The 23,696-nt window shown below is 51.4% G+C and overlaps 1 protein-coding gene across 3 annotated transcripts; it reads left to right on the top strand.

Annotated features, from left to right (window-relative positions):
* Window positions 1-5,696: 5,696 nt before the first annotated feature.
* On the top strand, window positions 5,697-18,834 carry AP5Z1 (adaptor related protein complex 5 subunit zeta 1). Of its 3 annotated transcripts, none has more exons than XM_006143596.3 (17): window positions 5,697-5,833; window positions 9,759-9,896; window positions 10,161-10,347; window positions 10,554-10,698; window positions 10,982-11,091; window positions 11,490-11,658; window positions 12,167-12,307; window positions 12,688-12,725; window positions 12,796-12,958; window positions 13,981-14,159; window positions 15,580-15,722; window positions 16,142-16,282; window positions 16,382-16,493; window positions 16,851-16,948; window positions 17,458-17,590; window positions 17,671-17,885; window positions 18,176-18,834. In XM_006143596.3, the coding sequence occupies exons 1-17, from the start codon at window positions 5,793-5,795 to the stop codon at window positions 18,444-18,446; spliced, it is 2,424 nt and encodes an 807-aa protein (XP_006143658.1). In that variant the 5' UTR covers window positions 5,697-5,792; the 3' UTR covers window positions 18,447-18,834. The 3 variants fall into 3 exon arrangements, with proteins under 3 accessions (XP_006143658.1, XP_027625789.1, XP_006143659.1); XM_027769988.1 differs by lacking the exon at window positions 5,697-5,833 and adding an exon at window positions 5,840-6,026; XM_006143597.3 differs by lacking the exon at window positions 5,697-5,833 and adding an exon at window positions 5,851-6,067.
* The last annotated feature ends 4,862 nt before the right edge of the window (window positions 18,835-23,696 follow it).

Genomic DNA, 23,696 nt, shown 5'->3' on the forward strand with positions numbered 1-23,696 from the left:
CGTCTGCTCCGTCCCTGAAGGTCTTTCTTCCCTGCAGTGACAGGGCAAGCTTTTCTCCTGAGTGTGTCCCAGAGTCATGAGTAGCATCTGGAGCTGTCCTCCAAATATCTGAAGGTGTGGGCTGATCTGTGACTCCCAGTCAGATTTCTTTTCCTGCATGAAGTTCACTGGCCCATATCGATGTTACCCTGTGCCCATGGCCTTTAAATTTCTTGGTTAACTGGCTCAGATGTCTTTTAATGGGGACTTAAAATTCACGTATTTAAGTGTAGCCCTTCTTTCCCTTCTTTACTTCCTTTCAAAATCTTTTTTGGATACCTAGTATACCTTAATTTATGGCTTGATTTCTGTTTTTTTGGGGGGAGGGAAGGGGGGAAGAGACAAAAGCTACGTTCCAGATTCTCTCCCTAGACCTCGCTGCGTCCAGACACTCGGGCTACGAGTATCCTGTAGGCCCCGGCAGCTCGCACCTGGGAGGGAGGGATTAAAGCCAATACTGAGATTTTTTTTTCTTATCTGAATGATAATTGTCCTATAAAAATAATTTGGGAGGGGGGGCGGGTGTTGTTTGGGGGGTGTGTATGATGTGCGTGTGTGTGTATTTTTTTTTACAGTGGTTGTCTAAAGTATTTTTCACAATATGTTTAATAATCAGTGCTTTAAAAAGCGGTCGTATCCTATAAAGTGGAAACTTGGTTCCAGAGCATTGGCTGTGAAGCATAGGTCATGCCACATGGCAGGCCCCCACCCTCAAGGGAGGGGCCCGCGGGTGGGGGAGAGACCAACACAGCAGCGCAGAGGGGAGCAGGCGCTGTCGCAGAAGCATGGACAGAGCCACATCTGAGGCGGGAAGCCTGTGTTTTCATTTCAAATGGGATACAGTATTTTTTTAATAAGGAGCCATACTTTTTTTTAAAAGTTTGAGATCTGAATGTGATTTCTAATTGTATCAGACGTTAATGTTTTAAAGCTATAACAAAGTTTAAAATTTCTACTTTTTGTTTTTCATTTATTTTAACTGTTCTTTTATCTATTAAATTGTTGTATGTGGATGGGGAAGTTTGTTTCTCCTCTTAGCATTTGTTTCTATAACCAGAAATAAAATTATATATTAAAGAAATGACACCGAGAGTCTGTGTGGTCCTTATGAGTGGATGGCCACGGAGGGATGGATGGACAGAGGGCAGGCGCTAGCCCGAGGTGCTCGGGAGGCTGAGGGCCAGCTGCCGGGAGATGTGCTTTGTCCTGTGTGTCCTTGGCATCCCACTTGGGAAGAAGCAGGCTGAGGAGAGCTCATTTCGGTAGGTGCCTGTGATTCCTGGGCTTGGAGATCCCCCATGAGTCCCCTGAGTGTAAGTGTCTGCAGGTCCTCGGACGTGTAAGGAAGGACCCTGCCATGCCTGCTCCTGGGCAGAGGCCCATAGCTTGCCTGGGGAACACCTGTAGCTGCCAGGCAATGTGTCACCAGACCCGGGCAGGTGTGGGTCCTGGCACTTGGCAAGATGAGTGAGTTTTACCCACTGTGTGTATGCTTTTTGCAGCCTTGGCTATTCTAGGTATGGCAAGGCGAGAAGGCAGCATGGCGGATGCGGTTGCACATTGGCTTTGGAGTCAGAACTGGGGCTGTATCCCCACTCTCCTGCTTACCGGCTATGAGACTCACCTGAGCTCAGTCCTCTCCAGAATGGGCAGCCCCACCTCACAGAACTTAAGGGAGGCAGTACTGGGTGCCTGCAGAGGCTCCATGCACATCAGCTGCAATGAGATCATCTCCTCTTCCAATGAGGAAGACACTGGGTGTCTTACCAGAGACCCTGAGTGTTTCCACCACAGACTGCCTCCCACTTGGGATCTTGTGAAAATGTGCATTTGTCAGGGTATTTAGGATGTGTGCATGTGAGTCACTATCTCATTCAGCTACATAGATAACTTGCATTTTCCAGATGGACAGTTGTCCACAGTTCCAGCTAAAGGATGGACGCTTCTCTGCCAGATAGTAAGCATGACAGAATAATGTTTCCTTGGTATTGGCCATATAGCATTTCTTTTAAAAAATAGTTTCTTAAATTTTGTATTTGATCAGGACAGCTATTTTTCACTAGTGAGATTAAGAAATAGCTCGAATGTTATGCATGGTAATATTGCTTGATAGAATCGGTATGTGATCTTGAAGTCAGCTGTGGCAAGAATGTTTACATCATAGAAATGGTCAAGGACAGATCTACTCTCCTCTCTCAACAGAGCCCAAACCACTGGTTTATAGAAATGGAAAACAAGTTTGTTGAGGATTTGTACACTCTACCTTAATAAACATTAAGGTTGGAATGCCATATGGTTTTCAGGGTTTTTTTTCTTTTTTAAGAGATTTTTACTATAGGTCGTGTGTACTCGCCAAAGAGACAGACAGAGCTAGAGAGACAGAAAGAAATCACCCCCTGGGGGGACGGCCACGCCATACAGCAATCCCTTCTCCATTCTCCTCTCAGGATCTTGGGCATGCATGCACACACAGTCAATGTAAGTTTCAAGCAGCTGGCTCTGGGATTCAAACCATGTCAGCCATGTGGGAGTCCAGTGACATAACCATTACACCATCTGTGGGTCCCAGAATGCTATAGGGTTTTAGACTACTTAGGACCAGGCTTTCGTTGCCAGTTTCCTGTCTCTTCGACCTGCAGCTCTTTGAGGGTCACCAGGGCTACTCACCACATTCTGTTGCCCTCCAGGTAGTAGCCCTCTCACAGCTTCACTCACCATCAGCTGGCTCCCATCTTTTCGCCATCAGCACTAGTTGCCCTCAGACACCTCCACTGGGTGCTGAACACCTCCACCATGTCCAAAGGACACTCCTTCCCATTCACCCCTTTATTTCCCAGAATCAAAAACAGTACCTAACACAGGTAGGGACTTCACCTTGGCTTGTTCATTGAATGACTCCACAAACTTCCTCCACAGACTTTTCTGCTCCCAAATCAAGTGAATGGCACCACCCAATGCTCAGGCCAGAAACCTGCTATTGCCCTTCATTTTCCCCATTCCTCCTCCTGCCTCTAAATTAATCAAAACCAGGTCCTGCAAATCCTACCCTAAATGGTTATTGAATCTTCCACTTCCTTGGGCAACCTCCTCCTCCTGGGCAACAACTGCACCAGGCTTTTCTCTGCCTCTCTTTCTCCCTGCATTCCCAATTCATTCACTAACCTGTAGTGAGGGGTCAGGTTCCCTCTCGGGTGCACTTAAACCACAGGAAGCAATAGTCCTGCAGACTTCAGTACCTTCTACCTAGGCCTAACCCTCCCGCCTCTTGGTCTGGACATCTCTGGGCTCGTTTTACACTCCAGTTCTAGTGGAAGACTGCCCTCTGTATGATCCCTGCCCAATTTAGACTCACAGCATTTGTCAGGATGATTTGTTACTGCTAAAATCCCTGGGTCCCCATGCAGTTGGCAGCATGTAAAACTGGTCCCCAGGCCAGGCCTGAGCAATCCCAGCACCAACACATCTTTAGAATGAATAGAAACCAATTTTCTCTGAGCCTGTTGCTTCATCTGTAAAACAGATGGCAAGGTCCTCTGACTGAGAAAGCACGTAAGAAGTGTAACATATTCAAAATTATTTAGGCCTTGAGAGGTATGCAGGATTGGAATATGAGCTATGCACACCATGATCTTATAACTTCCAGGGAATTCAGATGTGCTCACAGACTGGCTGGAGCATTTTGGCCTGTGAACTAACTTACACCTTCTGGGCTATGGCAAGAAAAATTACAGTCATAGAAATCTAGATAGACTTAAGACTAAAAATTCTTAACCAATGTTAGTCCTTTTTTTTTTTTTCTTGCTCAAGAGACAGGGAAAATGAGAAAGCATCCCCATGGAGGACGGTCATGCTGCAATCCCTTCTCCTCCATTTCTCCCTCTTTCCGACCCTTGGACATGCACACACATATGCCTAGCTTGTTTCTCAAGTCACAGGGTCTGGGACTCAAACTGCATTTGGCCATGTGAGATCCAGTCGCCTAACCACCACATCACTGGCTAGTCCCACCAGTGTTAGTCCTTGAGAAGAGAATAAAAGTCTAAGAACAAGGAGGTTTAGTTAAAAACTGGCCTCAGATAAGTGTATGAAGTCTCAAGTGTCTCCTGCACACTGAAGTAATTACTCAGGACAGTTTTTTGTTTTTATTTTCTTAAAGGCACGTGCTAGGGGGAGGGAAGGAGAAAGCACCCCCCACGGGGGGATGCTCACACTGCAAACCCTCCTCCATTTCTCCTTCCTGTCGAGATTTTGGGCATACATGCACAACACCTTGGGTTGTGTTTTTCAAGCTGCTGATCCACAACTGGAATCACACACTTGGCCACTTGGGATCTAGCTGCCTTCACCACCATGTCACCAGCCAGCCCTCAAGGACACTTCTGAACAAAGAATTCACTGACTAGCTGGCATTAAAGTAAAAGTACTCTTAAGTTACCACAGTCCTTATGTTGTTCATGTCATCTAACCTTCCGCCCAGAGGGATGTTACCAAAACCTATATGAGAACCAATATTGAGTGCTTAGGACAAAAGAAATGTTTGTGACTCCCTTTCCCCCCCAATTTCCCTATAAAAGAAAATCTCAAGCTCCACAACCTCAAAGCACTGATTAGTCTTCTGAAGTCTTTGTTCCTCAGCGGCCCATCCTCCTGCTTTATCTCGAATATGCCTTTCACTTTGCCCGACAAACAAAGAAGAGTCAGACACCTTTATTTCTGATCCACAGGACCAAGGGATGATGATGATGATGATTTTTTAAAAATTATTTCATTTATTAATTTATTTATTTCACATCAGTTTTGCCAGAGAAAGACAGACAGGGAGAGTTAGAAAGCAAGCTGCCAGGTCTGGGACTGGAACAGAATATCCCACGTGGGAATTCCAGCGCCTTAACCACCACCCAAGGGGTTATTTTTACAGTCCATGATAGGCGCTAAATAAGAGTTTTAACTCACACGCGCGCGCACACACACACACACACACACACACACACCCTGCAGATGAGGTAATGGTTAATGTTTTTGGACTCCCACATGGCTGGCTGCGGTTGGAGCCCTAGACTTAAGGAGGCTTGAAACTCACTTCCGTTGCGTGTGTACATGCGTGCCCAAAATCTCGGGAGGAGAATGGAGAGAAGAGATTGCTGTGAGGCCATACCCCGTGGGGTGGGGGGTGGGGGGTAATTTCTCGCTTTCTGTCTCTGTCTCTCCAGCGAGCACAAGTACCCTGAAGCAAAAATCTCTTCTAAAACACACGCACACACGCTGCTAAGTCAAGCTGCTCCTCGAAACTGCTGTACGTGGACCCCAGCTCACAAGTGGCAGAGTTTTTTTGTTTAACACTTTCAGGACACGAACGCAACCGAGCTGTGTTTATGAAACAAATCGGAACTGGGACAAGCGTTCTTTGGGACAAGTGCACTTTGGAGCCCGTGAGGCCTTTTCCCGATACCCCAGGATCTCGGTTTCCACTGGAACCTGTGCCGGGGTCAAAGAATCCTAAACTCCTAGGGTTCGGAGTCACGAGACTCCGCGGTCTCCAGAACCAGGAGGAACTGAGAGACCCACGGCGCACCGCTTACGGCCACGCCCACGAGGCTCGCGGAAGCCTATTGGCGGGCACCCTTTCCCCGCCCGCCGGACGCTGCACGTGACTTGACCCGGAAGCTGGTCGGGTGAGCAGTCTGGGGTTCTTGGAGTGTCGCTGATCCTGCGTGCTGGGTCGGTGGTGTGCCGGCCGAGGTGGCGGCAGCGGAATGTTCACCACGGGTGCGGAGAGCTTGCTGCACCAGGCGAGGTGCGGGGGAAAGCCGTGTCACCGGCCTGCGTGCCAGCACTTCTCCCTACGGGCGCCTGGGGGTGGGTCTCGAGAGCTGGGGCCAGGCCGTGCGGAATCACGACTGCGTCCACCCTAGAGACCTGAGTCCGGGAAGGCACGGCCAGGCACTGGTGCGAAGGCCGGGCGAGGACCTAGGTGGAGCCTGGAGGAGGTGACAGAGTTTAAAGGATGGATGAGAGGAAGCGAAGTGGGGTGAGACCCAGTGGATTGTTTGGGCAAAGGCTTGGGGATGAGAACCCGACCCTAATGGGAGGGAGGTGGCCAGGTGCCGCTAGAGTCACAAAGAGACTGGAGAGCTCTGTAACCCGAGGTAGAGCTCTTGATACTACCCAGGGTGGTTGGGGAGTGAAGGGGGAATTGTGGGGATCAGCAGTTAGCGTAATGGCAGTATCGCTGGACTCCCATGTAGTCGACCTTGGCTTGAATCCCAGACCCGGTGGCTTAAACACACCGGGCGCGTGTGCGTGCATGCCCAGGATCCTGAGAGGAGAATGGAGGAGAAGGGATTGCGGTGTGACCATCCCCCCTGGGGAGTGATTTCTCGCTTTCTGTCTGTCTCTGTCTTTCTGGCAAGCGTACGTGCCCTATAACAAAAATCTCTCCAAATAAAGAAATAAAAAGCAGGGAATTGTGATTTAGAGAGGTCGCTCTGGCCTGATGCATTGGTTAGGCTGGTTCTGGACTCCCACTAACAACTCAGTAGCTCCTTCCTTACTGGCCCTCCAGCTCTGGGAGAAAGCAGAGTGTAGGCCAGGACTAAAAAGCACCACAGCTCACCAGACAGTCTAAGGTTTGATGTTGTTTAAAAGAAGAAAATGCAGTCAGAACCACAAGCTTTTGGTAAGCTTAACAACAAAATCTAGGTTCAGAGCTGCACCAATTGGTAGAAGACTACAATGACAGGCCCAGCCATAACATTAGGAGGCATGCTCCACAGGCTGGGGGGAGGGGCAGGGCTTAATTCTTGGTTCAACTAAATGGTCTGTTGACATGTGTCTATAACTCCAGAGACTTGAGATGCTGAGACAGGGATGGCAAGGTCAAAACTGGCCTGGGCAAAATAGACTCTGTTTAAAATGAGAGCCAGGAGTAGTTGGCCCATGCTTCTAGTTCCATCTGGGAAGCTGAGTATGGTTGAGGTTGCTGTGATTAGTGGGCACAGTCTTGCAGATTAAGTTCTAAAGTCTGTAAACAGGACGAAAAATCTCTGGTCAAAATGTCTCACAGGGAACCAGCAGTTAGCGTAATGGCTATGTCGCTGGACTCCCACGTAGTCGACCATGGTTCGTGTCCCGGACCCGGTGGCTTAAAACTCACGCCGGGCGCGTGTGCGTGCGTGCCCAAGATCCCGAGAGGAGAATGAAGGAGAAGGGATTGCGGCGTGACCATCCCCCCTGGGGGTGATTTCTCGCTTTCTGTCTCTATGTCTCTCTCTGTCTGTCTGGCGAGCACACGCGCCCTACAGTGAAAATCTCTCAAAAAAAAAAAATGTCTCTCACAGATCTAAGAGCACTTGGTGGATGTGCAGCATCATCTCCCAGGAAGTCTCATCTGCCTTCCCTTCAGTACTGGACAGATGTGGAGTTCATTGCAGCTCAGGGGCTGTATTAAATGGAAAACACTAGCTTCTTAGTTGGCATGCAGCATGCCTGCCCCAAAGTGCTTGCCAAAAAACGCAGAAAAACTGCAACCTGCATCTAAAAGGAGTGGGGTGGCCAGATGCTGTTAACTGCTTGGCAGGCAAGAGCACAGAGAGGCTGCAGAGCTTGTCGAAAATTAAGGCAGGGAGAGCTCTGTGTCCCGAGCTAGAGCGCTTGGTACCATCACAACTTCATTCTCAGCTCATACTCTACTCAAGGATGAAAACTTGTGAAAAGAAGAAATGCAAAAAAAAAAAAAAACTCCCTTACTTAAATTCTTATTTTTCTCTCTGTCTTAGCTGAATAATTATGTTGAGGTAGTGGGTGGTTGAATTGCCCTTTATAAAATACATGAGTTATGCAAGGGTACTTCAAAAAGGTCGTAGGAAAAATGAAATTAAAGTACAAATTTATTATGGTGCCAACATTTTTTTGAAATCCATAATTTTTTCATAGACATTTTCCATTAACATTTTGACGACTCTTTATATAGCTCCTCTCTGTTAAGATTTGAAGAAAGCTAAAGACCTACGGGGGAAGTGGGGAGTCTTACTAGTTTCTACAGTTTATTTAAGCCTGTGATTTCTAGTAGCATTTTAAAATAAGTGGATATGGTTTGAGAGTTAGGATCTGGAGTAGACTTTAGTTTCTTTCTAAATATTGCAGAGACGTGGAAAGCAAGGGTGGAAAAAGTTTTCAGAAACATCTCCATAAACTGAAGAGTAAATGATGCAGAAAGTGGAGATTTTGGGGAGCTGAACATCAGGGTTAGGGGAGATTTCTAGAAGAATGCAACTAGTCAGCAGCTCAGGAGGTGAGTGGGGAGTATTTCAGGCAGGGGGGTCCTATGGGAAGGGACAGGAACAAGAGAAACAGAGAAGGGAGGAGGGGTCTGGGCCTTGCAGGCCACATTGGGGGCTGTAAGAGTATGGATTTGAAAGCAGTGGGGAGCTACTGAGGAGTTTGGGTAGGTTGGCCTTTTAGAAGGAAGCCTGACACTTGGAGAATATATTGAAGGGGATTAAGGAGTGTGAAACACACCATCATTTTGGGGAAATTTCCCTGTAATTGCAAGGCAGTCTAGAAGATTCTTCTTTGCTCTTATTTAGGACTTATAGTTGCAGGTCATTACCCTGTTAGACACAGGCCTGGACTAGTCCTCTTTCTTGTCATCTTGCTCTCCTTTTTCTCATCCATCATGTGCCTGTTCTTTTGTTTGTTGGCGACTGAGATTGCTCCAGCCAGCTTGAGTGAAAAAAAATAAAATAAAATAAATGGAAGTAAGGGGTGGTGGGAAATTTATTAGGCCTTATCCAACAGCCTTCAAGGAAGAGCAGGAAATGGGAGGAGCACCCCAGACCCTAAGCCCTGGACACACATTGAACTTTCTCGGATGCTGGGATTCTCTGTTTCACTCTCAGTTCACTACCCCAGATTTCTGCGCTCCAGCCCAGAGGGGGTTTAGTGTGCATGTTGGATTGATCAGCATGCCATGGTCAGGAGACTAGAGCAGGGCTTCAGCCATGGCTTGGGGAGTTGGCAGAGGCAGAGGGATATGTGCAGAGGGCACAGCCATGTAGAGGGTCTTTCTCGGAAAACCTCAGAGGTACCCAGTACAGTGACTTCACGTCACCTTTTAGACTGATAGAGAAACCTAAAAACAGATTTCCACTTTAAGACTTTGTTCAATATCTTACCATTAGCAGTGCTCTATAGATAATAGATAAGTTAACCCAAGTAAGTATTAAAGTAAGAAATTATAATAGGCTTGCCTTACTGTATGATAACATTTGCTCTTTAATATATAAGATTTACCTTTATTTCCGTAAGTGAAAGACTCATTGAAGGCATTTTTTGAAAAGCAACTGATTTTAGATTGAAAGCATTTTTGAAAAGCAACTGATTTTAGATACAATTCCTTACTTTTGAATGAGACTCCTAAAAACAGCCAGTACTAGTTTTTCTCCTAGAATAATGTGACGGGAACCTGCAGGGTCTCCATTTTGAGGCTGGTTGTATAATAACCACAGCAGCAAGAGATCACTAAAGTCCAGGAGAAGCGGTAATCAGTGGGTTTGTCACGAGAGGTCCTGAAGGGGCTCTTGGGGTTGTGTTCCTCTCACAACTCCCTACTCTTTCTGCTCAGTGGGTATTCTGCCTAGGTCAAGGGTCTTTTGTCGCTCAGACCAGCACTCTGGGTCCCTTGCTGCTGCCTGATTGCTGACATCCTCTTGTTCATTCAGGGAGATCCAAGATGAGGAGTTGGAGAAGTTCTGTTCCCGGATCAATAAGCTGCTGCAGAAGGAAGACTTTGGGCCTGACACTGTGGACTCCCTGCAGAGACTCTTCTTCATCGTCTCAGCCACGAAGTATAACCGGAGGTGAGTGCGATCATCACTCGGGCCCAGCTCCTACTCAGCGGCCCACAGGGGGAACCTGGTCCATACCTGCTAAGGGAAGTTGGTGCAAATGTTCCTTCCATGTGATTCGTTGTCCACTCACACCAGAGCCAAAGGTCTTCCCCTGTAAAACGCTCTATCCATCCGCCAGAGGGACCAAGGACATCTTCTCTGGGGTGCCAGGTGGTCTCGCCTCGGGCGCGATGTATCGCCTGCCCACCCGCCTGTCGGTGCCTCACCTTCCAGACTGGAGAAGACATGTGTGGACCTGTTGCAGTCCACCCTGTGCCTGCCGACCTGCCCCGAGCAGCTCCAGGTTCTCTGCGCTGCCATCCTGAGAGAGATGTCACCCTCAGACAGCCTGACCTTGTCCTGTGACCACACCCAGAATAACCGGCAGCTGAGCCTGGTGGCCTCTGTGCTCTTGGCCCAGGTAACGTGCCTGTCACCATTGAAGGTGGCCATCCTAGCCTGTCGTCCTGGACCTTCAGGGGAACCCAGCAGGCTGGCTTACCATCCTCCCCGAGTCTCCGAGAAGGGGGTCTCTAGAACCAATGTTCCTTAGAGCGTTTCACGCAGACTTCTGAGGTGGGGCAGGGATGGCCTTGCTCAGCACTTGGGCCTGTGTCTTGATTAAAGGGTGACAGAAGAGAGGAGGTCAGACACGTGGGCCAGCACGTTTTCAAAGTCCTGGAGAGCCGGCAGCCTGAGGGACCCAGTCTTAGGCATCTCCTCCCTGTCCTGTCCAAGGTCATCAGCCTTGCCCCCAGCAGCCTGCAGGAAGGTGGGTGAGGCCCCTTCTCAAGACCCTGTGTGGGTCCCCCCTCCCCAGCTCCTTTTCCACAGTATTCCCTTGGGCGGGGTATGGGAGAAGGCTGGTCATGTCATCTGGTGAGCCCCACAGCCCCCCGGTTCATGTCTGGAGGAGGCCCAAGGGTATCAGGTTCTGTGGGGTTCCCTTGGATCAGATGCCTGTTTACTGAGAAAGCTCTACCAGTGTCACAGGGGGAGGAGAGGTCTAGGGCTTACCTGTTTCCCTCCGTGGGATCCCTGCCCCTTCTCTGCAGACCAAACTACTCTGTTCAGCAAGAGGCTGGTGGACTGGCTCCGCTACGCCAGCATCCAGCAAGGCCTTCCACATGCTGGGGGCTTCTTCTCCACACCCAGAACACGGCAGGTGAGGCCCCTGAGGGTTATAGGACTGCCCTCCCCTGGGGAGTTCCCGTGCCTGCCATGGCCTAGTCCAGCCTGGCAGGTTGCTCCTGTCCTTCCACCTGGGTTCAGGACAATCTCATGTCCTGTCTCTGCTTGGGGCACTTCGGGTCAGGCAGCATCACAGCCCCCAGCCTGTGTGGCTCTGGGGGCCTGTGTGGGTTGCAGAGGACAGAGACATGTATGTGGCTGGAGTCATGCAGCCTTTCTGCCTCACAGAGGAGGGCCACTGCCTGGATGGGCCATACTCAAGCTCACATTCACGGTGGTTGATTAAGAGCTTGTCAGCCTTTCCCTGGCCTTAGCCCCTTCTGCCCATCCTGGCCCAGGGAGCCTCCAGCCCACCTGTCCTTCCTCCTACAGCCGGGTCCTGTCACCGAGGTGGACGGGGCAGTGGCCACAGACTTCTTCACGGTGCTCTCCACAGCCCAACACTTCACGGAGGACCAGCGGCTGAACGTGCAGGCCTTCTCCATGCTGCGGGCGTGGCTGCTGCACAGTGGCCCGGAAGGCCCGGGGACCCCAGACACAGGTGTGCGGGGATGGGACCAAGGTGGGCCATGGTCAGATAAGGGTGGGAGGTGAGTGGGTCCGGGAGGAATGTAGGTGCCCCACAGGTTGGATGCAGGGACACTGAGTCGGGAGGCTGGGCAGGAAGGCCTGCTGACTCAGAGCTTAGCTGAGGCCTCTGCACTGGAAGGCCTTTCTCAGACATGTCCATGACCCTCGTGTGATGTGTACGGAGAAGCCAGAGAGCCATCATTTAGGGCAGACGTCTAGGGTTGTTGGGACAGCTTCACTGAACTCCTCTCTACAAGCCTTTGGGTTATACAAATAAAATGAACCAGCAGTCTAGACACCCTGTGGTTTCACTGCTGGGAAACCCTCACCTGCCCTCAGGGCTGCTCAGTGGGGGGATGCTGCCAGGTGGGTGGGCGGGCCCGGGCCAGCACTGAGAGCACGTCTGATTCTCTTTCTGCCATTCTAGACAGGGTGGCCGAGCATGTACCCTTCTCACCAAGCACTCCCTCCTTCCATAGATGACAAATCAGAGCTGGAGGGCTCCACCCTGTCTGTGCTCTCTGCCGCCTCCACCGCCAGCCGCCTGCTGCCTCCCCGGGAGCGACTGAGGGAGGTGGCCTTCGAGTACTGCCAGCGCCTCATTGAGCAGAGTAACCGACGTAAGTCCCAGGCCACATCTGGACCCCTCCTGGCTCTGTCTCCCCAGCTCAGCTCCTCCCCCCGGGAGGTAGAGGGCAGCAGTCCTTCCCTGAGGTGCTGCCCAGGGGCGGCTGGGGTCCTGTTTCCTGGTTCTGAGCAGGGGACTTTTCGTTGCCCAAGATCAGCACTGGGACCTTTTCCTGTGCTCCCAGCTGTGCCCCGTCCCACCTGCTCTGTGGGCATCAGCACCCACTATCCAGCTCCCTCGGGACCTGCTGCCCTCTCCAGTGCCCCCTCTCAGTCAGTCACTCACTGTCCTCAACTCAAGCTTCTAGAGCACAGACACCTTCAAATGGGGCTGTTTGAGGCTGCAGGGACGATTTGGCTTTCTTCTTCCCAGGGGCCCTGAGGAAGGGGGACGCCGACCTACAGAAAGCCGTAAGAAACTGGCCATTCGGGAGGTGGAGGAGGTGGTGGCTCTGTCTGACGAGGCCCTGTGTCCCGACAGTGCCTGGTAGAAGCTGTGCTGGTTCTGGACGAGCTGTGCCGGCAGGAGCCCTCCTTCCTGTACCGCACCCTCTCCTGCCTGCAGGCCCTGCACGGGCGGCTGCGCGGGGACCCGGCCTACGTGCGGGCACTGCTGCCCCTCGCCCGGTTCTTCCTGAACCATGGTAAGCCTGAATGGAACATGGGATGTGTTCCACGGAAGGTTGGCTTTTGTCCTAATGGAACTCTTCTCTTTCCTTTTATTTTTATTCTTTATTTCGTGAGAGAGCAAGAGAGAGCAGAGAGTGTGCAAGAGAGAGAGAGAGCGAGCAGGCACTTTCAGCAGATCTCATCTCCCTGTGATCCCCCTCCCCAGCTCTCCAGCTAGTCAGGATCCTGGGTGCCTGCACACTTGCCGTGTTTTAGGTCAGCTCAGGGATCCAAACCCACAGCTGGCTACGTGGCTTCTAACACTGCAGATAAGTGCACTAGCACCTGCACCCCCCAAAGCTGGGCCTCTTTGATTTTCAGACTGTTGTTTCTTTTGTGGGCTGTTGGTCCTGCATGGTAATAATTTTTACATTTTTATGTGTGTGTGTGTGTGTGTGTGTGTGTGTGTTTAAGAGGTTTTTTTTGCCATTGGGTGTGTGTGCTCACCAGAGAGAGAGAAACAGAGGGAAAGTGAGAAATCACCCCTTGGGGGGAGGATGGCCATGCCGCAGTCCTCCTCCATTATTCTATTTTCCTCTCAGGATCTTAGGCATGCACATACATGTGCTTTGCATGATTTTCAAGCCACCAGGTCTGGGATTGGAACTATAGTCGGCCGTGTGGGAGTTCAGTGATGTAACCACCACACTATCTGCTGGTCCCTGCATTTTTAAAATAAGACGTTACCTTTATGTCAGTCTCGAAACTCACTTTGCTCCATCACTGGCCTGTGAAACCCCCAAATCAAGGAACCAGCACTGTTCAGTGTTCCCCCCTCATTTGCGAGAAGCTGCCTCTGGCCATTGGGGAAATGTAGACAGAGCAGGGCTTAACTGGTTTCCCCACTTAGGACACTCAGAGTCCGCGGTGTCTTAGAGACACTGGTGACCCAAGGCTCCAAGGAGCCCCAGCCAGCAACAGAAGCAGGTTCTATGACGAGTGCCACATGTCCGTGTCTGGAGGGGCCCTCACCCCGAGGGATCCTGGCACCTTTCAGGGGAGGCAGCTGCGGTGGACTCAGAAGCCATCTACCAGCACCTCTTCACCAGAATCCCCTCTGAGCTCTTCCACAACCCAATGCTGGCCTTCGAGTTCATCCAGTTCTGCCGGGACAACCTTCACCTGTTCAGCGGGAACCTCAGCATCCTCAAATTGAACTTCCCAAACCTCTTTAAGGCATGTCTGGTCATCCTCTGGTGCTCAGGGTGGGGCTGCAAGTGTCCAGGTCTTCTTTCTTCCCATAGAGACCACAGGCTGAGCCCCGACTGTGAGTGTAGAGAAGGCAGGGTGTGAGGTGAAGTGTAGGGGATGCAGGGGGCGTGCGTCACACAAACAGCACGGCCATTGGAGAAGTCTGTGAGTGGCCCCTGCAGGGCAGGATGCTTAGCTGTAACCCCGACTTGGTGTGTCGGTTCTTTACTCAGTAGCCTTGTTGGGGGTATTCATTTCCTTGGTGCCACTGTTTTGTCTTTTCTTTTTTTTTTTAAAGAGGTTTTTGCTACAAGGAATGTGTGCTCACCAGGAAAACAGAAAGAGACAGAGATAGAAAGCGAGAAATCACCCCCTGAGGAGATGGCCACACCGCAATCCCTTCTCCTCCATTCTCCTCTCGGGATCTTGGGCACGCATGCACATGCACCCAGCATGAGTTCAAACCACCAGGTCTGGGGCTCGAACCGCAGTTGACCACATGGGAATTCAGTGACATAGCCATTATGCCAACTGCTGATCCCAATATAGCAGGTTTCTTTCTTTTCTTTTTCTTGTTCTTGGAGAGTTTTTTTGCTAAAGGGTGCATGCGCTCACCAGAAAGACAGAGAGACAGAGAGACAGAAAGTAAGAAATCACCCCCTCCTCCTAAGGGGCGATGGCCACACAGGAATCCCTTCTCCTCCATTTTCTTCTTGAGATCTTGGGCACACACGCACACATGCCAGGCGTGAGTTTAAGCCACTAGTCCGGAACTCGAACCATGGTCGACTACATGGCAGTCCAGCAACATAGCCTTTATGCCAACTGCTGGTCTCTGTCTTACTTATTTTTTAATTGTCAGAGGGCCTATGCACTAACTAGAGTAAGAGAGGGAGAGAGCACCCCCTAATAGGGTGTGGTCATGCCACAATTCTCTATTTCTCTATCCTTTGGGGACTTTGGGCACACACACACACATGCACCCTGCATATTTTCAAGCCCCCACGGCCAAGATTCAAACCATGTTAGCTGTGTAGGATCTGGCTTCCTTTCACCACAGGGCTGTGGGGCTGGCCCCCATTAGTTTTGAAGTGCCTTTTGCCACTGACACCTCATTGCATGGCCTTTTAAATCCAGCTGGAAATTTAGTTCTTTTCCTAGAGAAAAAGCAATGGCGACAAGTGGGGAGTGACTGATTTTATTGTTGTTATGAAAGTGGATGCTAAGGCAAAAGAAAGGAAGGAAGGAAGGAAGGAAGGAAGGAAGGAAGGAAGGAAGGAAGGAAGGAAGAAGAGGGAAGGGAAGGGAAGAAAGAAAAGTTGTGAGAGAAAGAAATCCCCTGAGGGGAGTGTATAAGCAGTGATCATGGCCCTGCCACTCAGCCCCACCATACTTGTCCCTGTAGCTCCTCGCCTGGAACAGCCCCCCACTCACCTCTGAGTTCGTGGGGCTCCTCCCGGTCCTGGTTGATGCCAGCACAGCCGTGGAGATGCTGCACGCACTGCTGGACCTGCCCTGCCTGACTGCGGCCTTGGACCTGCAGCTTAGGTGGGCCCCCGCTCCGTCCCCTCTGCTGGCCCTACCCCTGCCCATCCAGCCAGTCATGTACACCCTTTCTCCACCACTCCTGACACGCCCAGTGCTGGAACCCCTCTCATTCCTCCCCTGCACCCCTCTGCTGTTCCTGCCTATGAAGCTAACACAAAGCAGCTCTCTGCAGCCCTGTGCTTGCCACCGAGGGCCCCTCCAGTCCCTGGAGTTTTATGCTCAGTGGTGGAGCCTCCCTGGGCCCCCCCTCCCCAGGTTGCTACCTGCCACCTGGGGCATTTTCCTGTGAATGCTGCGGTGATATCTGCTGTGTGTCTCCCTATAAGTGGATGCCTGTGAGTGCAGGGGCTAGTCAGTCCTTGGATGGCTATGTCAGGAATCTGCCTCCCAGTCCAGCCTCAACGTCTGTCTGCTCCTAGGTCATTGTCGGCCCCATCTGAGAGGCCACTCTGGGACACCTCCCTGAGGATTCCCAGCTGCATGGAGGCCTTCCGGGACCCACAGTTCCAGGGTCTCTTCCAGCACCTGCTGCGCACCAAGGCCAGTGGCACCTCAGAGAGGTAGGGCCCTCGGGCCAAGAACTGCCAGGGGCTCAGTGGGCCCGCCACGGTCTTTGTGTGGGCAGCCAGTGGGTGCTCAGCTGCCACATACATCCCCAGGTTGACACCGCTCCACCAGCTGCTGCAGCCCATGGCCAGCTGTGCCCGGGTGGTCCAGTGCGCTGAGGCTGTGCCCATCCTGCTCCAGGTGTTCTTCTTGGCCGTGACCCAGGTGAGCCCCCACTCCCAGGGCTTCACATACAACCCGAGGGGCCTCCGGGACCATGACATTGTCCCTGACCTCTGTAGGAGAGTTCATCTCGCTGCACCCTCTGTCCACTCTGAGGATCAGGGAGTATCACAGGGCTGTGTACACCACAGCCCAGCGGTCCTGTCTCGCCCAGTCCCAGGTCATGGGGCAAGTGAGTGGCCCTGGGACTAGTAGCACAGCTGGGCTATATCAGTGTGTCCCCAAAAGGTGGCCCCTGCCACCTTCTCCATCTGCCTTCTTACCTCCCTGAGTGTGGGCAGCAGAAGGTGGTATTCATTAGGGGTGAGACTAGGGACCTGACTCACTCTCGACCCCCAGTTTGCAGATGGAGCCCTGATCAGCCATCTGGCACTGTTGCTCCTGGAGAGAAGTGACTCACTTTACCAGGTCCCAGGGTATGAAGCCAGCATGCACAGGTGAGTCCCGCACAGCCTGTGGGGCTCTCTTGGCTCCTGCAGCCCCTAGGCTGGTTCTCCTGGTACCTTTAAATGAGCATGTCTCCTCTTAGGTGGCTTCTCAATTTCAGCCCTAAATCTAGCCAGGGGCACTTCTTCATCCTTGTCCAAAACATTTCCCATACCTTCCTCCCTCAAGTCTGTCTTCAGGGCTGGCTCAGTCTCTTTTCCATACCTCCCACCCTGGGGATTCTTTCTGAAGGCCTAATACACACGGACTTGTCCTCCTCCACCTGGACCTGAGACTGAGTATGGGGCCAGCCAGGGCTTCTCCCCAGTGAGGTGAGAAGTTTCTCTAGGGCTGAAGACCATCCTTGTCTCCCCTCAAGAGTGCAGCCTTCAGTTGGCTTGAGAGGTTTCTCTGTTCACCTCCTGGCCCTTGGCCCGGATGGAGGGGCTGGGGTGGGGTAGGGTTGGTGTCCTTTACGGAACATGGATGGAGCTCATGAGCATCCCTGCTTTCTGGGCAGGGTGCTGAGCTCCCAGTTCCTGGCCTTGTGTAAGCTGAAGCCCTCCCTTGTGGTCGAACTGGCGAAAGACCTCCTAGAGTTCGTGGGAAGCGTGAGTGATGTCCACAGAAGGGCAAGCATGGTCACCAGCGTGGTAAGGCCTGCATCATCCTCCCCTGTCCCTTATCTGACAGCAGGGGCTGTCCATGGGCTGAGCCTCTGCTCTGGGCCTAGGTGTGGGCCATCGGCGAATACCTGGCAGTGAGCTACGACAGGAGGTGCACTGCGGAGCAGATCAACAAGTTCTTCGAAGCCCTGGAGGCCTTACTCTTTGAGATCACCCAGTGCCGCCCCTCGGCTACCCTGCCCAAGTGTCCCTCTCAGGTCATCACTGTGCTTATGACCACGCTGACCAAGCTGGCCTCTCGGAGCCAAGATCTGATTCCCAGGTACCTGGTTAGAGAATGGGAAGAGCAAACCTGCTGTCTGCCTTTGGGGAAAGACCTGGCTTCTGAGAGCTTCCCTGTCCCAGGTGTTTTGAACCAACCTCAGCAGCAGCAAGGGTTCTGGCCAGACACAGGTGGCATGGGCCATGTTGGCTGGGCTCACCAGGGCAGGGAGCATTGCCCAGCTAAAGCCATGCAAGCTGGGTGCTTCAAGGGGTGTGGCCCTTCCATGAAGACCCCTTTCCATGTGAGGTGTGTGTTTGCAACTGACTGGTCAGGGACTCTATCCCCAGGGTGTCTCTGTTCCTGTCAAAGATGAGGACTCTGGCTCAGCGCCCAGCTGCCAGCTCCGTGCACAGTGAGGAGGACACAGATGCTGTCCATACCCGAGCTACTGAGTTGCTGAACCTATTGAAGATGCCCAGCGTGGCCCAGTTTGTTTTCACGCCAAGCAGAGAGGTGTGCAACCCCCGCTATCACCGCGACACCAACACAGCCTTGCCCCTGGCCCTCTGTACGGTCAGCCGGCTGGTAGAGAAGGAGGCTGGCCTGCTGCCAGGGTGAAGGGTCAGGGACCAGGTGGACACCGGCTGCAGAGTGAGAGCCTGGGGCTGCCAGGCTGGTAGTAGGGCCAGGCTATCTGCTTTAGTGATCAGAGGGGCTCAGGGAGGAGCAGGGGGGTTGGAAGAGGAGGTCCAGGGCCCGTGGTGGGCTCAGCAAGTTCAGATGCACCAAAGCTCATTCTGAGCTGTCTGACCTGCTGGGGCGCTATGTTCTAAACTCTCCTCCTGTGGCCATGCTGAGCTAAGCTCAGAACAACTCTGCTCCATGGCTTCAGCTCTTTCTCAGGACTGTATGGATGCTGCTGGCTTACCTTCTAGTCCTTGTTTCTGGACAGTTTGGGGGCAGGATAAGATAGAGCAAAAATAAATCTGTAAAGAGTATACGTGAACACTGCATGATCTGTTCTCTTTTCCTCAGCACGCCCTGCAGTGCTGCCCACACCTGGGCACTACTGGGCTCACCAGAAACCCTGGATCTGTCTTTGCACTTTGCCCTGGTCATAAGTGCCATCCCTGATTCAGCCCCAGTGTCTGGAATTGCAGAGTAACAGACACTTAGGCACCAGCAGGTAGAAGGCAGTGTGAATCTCCCCAGGTTACAGTTGAACTTGGCCAGTTTCCCTTTTCCTCTCCCTTTTCATGCTCCTGAAGGGCTTGAAAATGCAGAAGGCTGGGGCTCCGAGATCCTTGTTCAGGGCAAGGGAGACACGCTGGGTGTGTAGGCCACAGAAACAGTCCCATCATTGCCAGCATTTCCCACCCACTGCTCCATTCCCGTTAGTAAGCTGTGTCTGCTTTTGCTCCGAGAACTCTTGTAGACCAGTCTCCCAAGAAGGGTCCCAGTCACCAGGTGGCGCTGCGATTTCGCAGCCAGGTCAGGTGCATTCTTAGGCCTGCCACAGAGACAGTAGCTAGAGCAGAGCCAAACACCTGCATAATTACAGCTACAATGAATAACAGAGCAATGCACAGAGCACCACTTTGCTATCAGTGAGGAGCCACGAGTAGGCGTTTATGTTTTCTGGGCCTGTGAGCTACATTCATGCAAGAGTCTTCAACAGCATTAGTTAGCAGGGTCGTTTTCCTCCCCGAACACCATAGCCACCCACAGTGGAGCAAAGCTGATGTTAAACAAAACAAACCAAACAGTCTCACTGGCGCCAGGGAAAAAGGGAGAAGGTGCTTCCCAGGATCCTGACCAGCGTTAGGTGGGGCCCTCCAGAACGGATGCCCTAGGTAGGATGTCCTGGGCAAAATGGGAAAGGATGAGGGCCTGATGGGGTAGCTGGAAGCTACAGATGGAGCGAGCGATGCAGGAGTTCCATCCGCTCATCCTCTGAAACAACTGACTTCTTCACCACCTTCCACCCCACTTCGGGCTCTGGCCTCGCCCCCAGTCCATTTAAGCCCACCTCCCTCCACCCACCCACCCCACCAAGATGCCCTAAGTAACCCCACGGTTGAGGCAGCTGATAGGGTACAAAACTTGGGCACAGGGGTCATGTCCCCTTCTGGCCTGGAGTCCCAGTCGAGGGATTCCATAGGAGCAGCAGGCTGTGTGTACCAGAGCAGGTGGGCGTCGATGCAGCATGCCCAGGACGCGCAGGCCCCTGCCCAGACAACCCTGAGCCTGCGAGGCCTTCACATCCAGGTGCGAGCCATGGGACAGCGCTTAGCAGTCCCTATGCTTGGCCCGTGAGGTCCTGATCCCCACGTAGCCACGCAGTTAGGCCAAGGCAAAGTCGGGGGGACTCCAGGATGGTTCCCAGCAGCCATCACCACGCCCACCTGGTGTGAATAGGTGGCTCACACCTGTGGACATGCTACTGTCTTGCTGGTCGGCCTTGCAACAAATAGGTAAGGCCCTTTCCTGAGGTTCAGGTTGAAGCAGGGCTGCCTTGGCTGCTTTCTCTGGTATTGGGATGAAGATCCCTCTAGGTCCTCAACCCCCTCTTGCTCCTGCCTGGCAGTGGGGCTTACCAGACTGGAAGGCAGCGGGGCAGCCCTAGGCTTCTGGCTCCCAGGCACTCATGGGACCCATTGCTGAGGCTGGATGGCACCGAGTCAGTTTCCCGTGCAGCGGCGCAGGACTCAGGGCCAGGACTGTGGCCTGCAGGGTTGCCCAACTCATCTGGGAACAAGGGAGCACATCGTCAGAGACCGCCGTGCACAGGGCTGTCCTCTAGCACAGCCCCACTCCTAGGTGGGCTGCCTCCAAGGGGGTGCTCTGGGACAGCTGGCAGAGGAGCCAGGTGCACTAGCTCTCACGTTGTTAAATTAGCTTTTGAATTTTAGAACAGTTCCAGATTTACAGAAAACTGATGGACCTTGGGAACATGCTAAGTGAAAGAATCCAGACACAAAAGGTCACTTACTGTATGGTGATTGCATTTATATGAAATAGCCACAAGAGTCCAGAGTCAGGAAGCTGGCCAGTTGTTGCCAGAGCACAGAGACAGGGGGGTTGGAACTGGCTGCTTAGTGGGCAGAATCTCTTTCAAGGGTGACAAAAATGTCTCGGACTAGAGAGAAGTGACGGTTGCATAACATTGTGAATGTACTAAGTGCCATTGAGTAAAACATTTTTAAAATAGCTAATTTGGGGCCAGCAGGTGGTGTGGTTAAGGCACTGGAATTCACATGACCAGCTCCACAGTTCAAGTCACAGACCCAGTGGTTCGGAAAACACTCTGGACACACGTGTGTGCACACCCAAAATACCAAGAGGAGGATGGAGAAGGGATTGTGGCGTGGCCATCCCTGAGGATGTGATTTCTCACTTTCTCCCTCTCTCTCCTCTTCTCTGGCAAGCACACACACCCTACAGCAAAACAAAACAAGAAGTATTTTTTGTTAAGTTTATGTATTTATTCCATGAGTGAGGAAGATACAGCAGCCCCAACATGGTCTTAATACTGTGACCCACCCCCAGTCTTCAGCCAGCTCAGACCACCAGCATAAGCATACCCAGCATACTCAGGGAGGTCTTGGGACTTTACCTTACCATTGCATTTAACCTCTGCCACCATGTCCCCCCTGAAGTAAATTAAAACAAACAAAACACCCCAGAGAAGTAGTTTTGCAATTGGTGGACTGTCAGGGACTTAGCCCAGCAGGTGTTCTGTTCAGATGGTCCCTGGGATCACTAATGGGGCTGCATTTACTGGGGAGCTCAGCTCCACTGGATGCTCACAGAGGCTGCCCATATGTACTTTGCAAGTCAGCGGGGGTGCCTTGACAGTCAGGGCTGGCGGGGCCTCCACCCACCTGCCCCCCTGCCCTGACAAGTTCTCATCATTTGGCTGATAACAACTAGAGCATCTCTCCATGGCAGCTGGATCCCAAGAGCACTAATGCAGAAGCTGAAGACCCTAAGTCTGGCTTCAGAGTCCCAGAGTATCACTTCTGCTACATTCTGTTGGTTAGAAAAGTCATAAGACCAGGGCAAACTTCAGGGAAGAAGAGATATAAGCCCTTCCTTTCTGTGGAAGGAACTGCTGGCAGCCCTCTTTGGAAATGATTTACCGCAGTGTTTCCTGGGGCCACAACAATCCCCTCCCATATGCAAAATACACTCACTCTCTGTCCCCCAAGACTGTCCCTGTGTGAGGCAGTAGTACAGTCCAGAGTCTTGTCATCTGCACCAGGTCCAGGTAGAGTGGAGCACCCAGAGCTCCAGGGCAATCCCAACCATGCTAACATGTCATTGGGGTTGTAGAAGAAAGAGGACAAGGGAGAAGAAAATGTCCAAGAATTCTCCAAGAACAGCAAGTTGCAAACTGCCTGACCCCTGATCACACACCAATCCAGTGAGCAACCTGGAACACACACCCCACCCAAATTCAGTAAGCAAAGGGCAAAAGAGTTAGCGGTTGGAGTTATTTAAGAAAATCCCTGACCACTCATTGGCTGACCACTACACTGAGCAGTTGCCACAGTGGATGCCACAGTGGACACAGACTTTATAGAAAGTCATCTTGAAAGATTAATTGTGAGAGAGCAACAGCAACAAACTAGGGAGGCAGGAGAATCTTATTCCAGAGTTGCCACATTACATTGTTTTGAATGTCTTGTTTAAGAAAAAAGATAAAACAACACAAACTATGAGACATACAACAAAATCAAAATCAAACCAACCCAGGAAAGTCTGACCCATTCACAGGATGGGGAGAAACAGTCAATAGAAATGGTCCTTGAGGGGCTCAAACAGTGAACTTCAACTAGACAAAGACAAGAATCAGCTATTGCAACTGTGCTCAAAGAACTAAAGAAAACCATGGATAGAGAACTGAAGGCAAGTATGAGAATGATGTCTCGCCAAATAGAAAATATCAATAAAGAATTACAAATAATTGTCTTGGGACCAGCAGATGGCGTAATGGTTACATTGCTGGACTCCATGTAGTCGACTGCAGTTAGAGTCCCAGACCCGGCTCGAAACTCACACCAGGCACATGTGCGTGCATGTCCAAAATCTCAAGAGGGGAATGGAAGAAGGGATTGTGGTATGGTCATTCTCCCTGGGGGCAGGGAGGTAGGTTGATTTCTTGCTTTCTGTCCCTGTCTCTCTTTCTCTGGCGAGTGCATACACCTTATGGCAAAAACCTCTCTCAAAAAAATGTTTTTTTAACCAAATAAAAATGCTGGTGTGAAAAAGTCCAATAACTGAAGCAAAATAAATAAATAAGGTACAATTTCACTTCCTATTATGAACAAATACTAATTTTACTAAATTAGAAAGAGATTTCTTTTTCTATATGAGAAAGATAAAAGGAGAGAGAGTGTTTTCATTGCTGGAGGGCCCATGCACTCACCAAAGAAAGAGGAAGAAAGCACTCACAATGGGGCAGGGCCATGCGGCAATCCCTATTCCTCCATTTCTCCATCCTGCTGGGTTTTGGGGCATCCACACACACGCATCTGGTGTGTTTTTCAAGTTGCTGAGGCTGGGATTCAAAGCATAGTCAGCCATGTGAGATCCGACTTCCTTAACCATGTAGACAGGGCCTGTCCATGAAATAGCAATTTTTTTAAAATTTATTCATTTTCTACATTAATTCACTGTACACCATCACAACACACGAATGAATTTTCCATCCAAAATACCCTGTGCATTGGCTCAATCAAGCACATCAACATACATGTTCTCAGCAAATAATTTTCCAATTCTTATGTCCTGCATACCTTGCCTTTTGTTTTGCCATCCTTGATTCCCCATCCCCCACCCTCTGCTATGTCCCATCCTCCTCCC

This window comes from Tupaia chinensis, unplaced genomic scaffold, assembly GCF_000334495.1.
Source record: "Tupaia chinensis unplaced genomic scaffold, TupChi_1.0 Scaffold000101_1, whole genome shotgun sequence".
Lineage (NCBI taxonomy): Eukaryota > Metazoa > Chordata > Mammalia > Scandentia > Tupaiidae > Tupaia > Tupaia belangeri.

Excerpts from the sequence above, each read along its gene's own strand:
- AP5Z1 (XM_006143596.3), top strand. The coding sequence starts at position 5,793 with ATGTTCACCACGGGTGCGGAGAGCTTGCTGCACCAGGCGAG. Across the intron at positions 11,092-11,489 it reads CCACACCCAGAACACGGCAG|CCGGGTCCTGTCACCGAGGT; the intron begins GTGAGGCCCCTG and ends TTCCTCCTACAG. Across the intron at positions 17,886-18,175 it reads AGCCAAGATCTGATTCCCAG|GGTGTCTCTGTTCCTGTCAA; the intron begins GTACCTGGTTAG and ends CTCTATCCCCAG.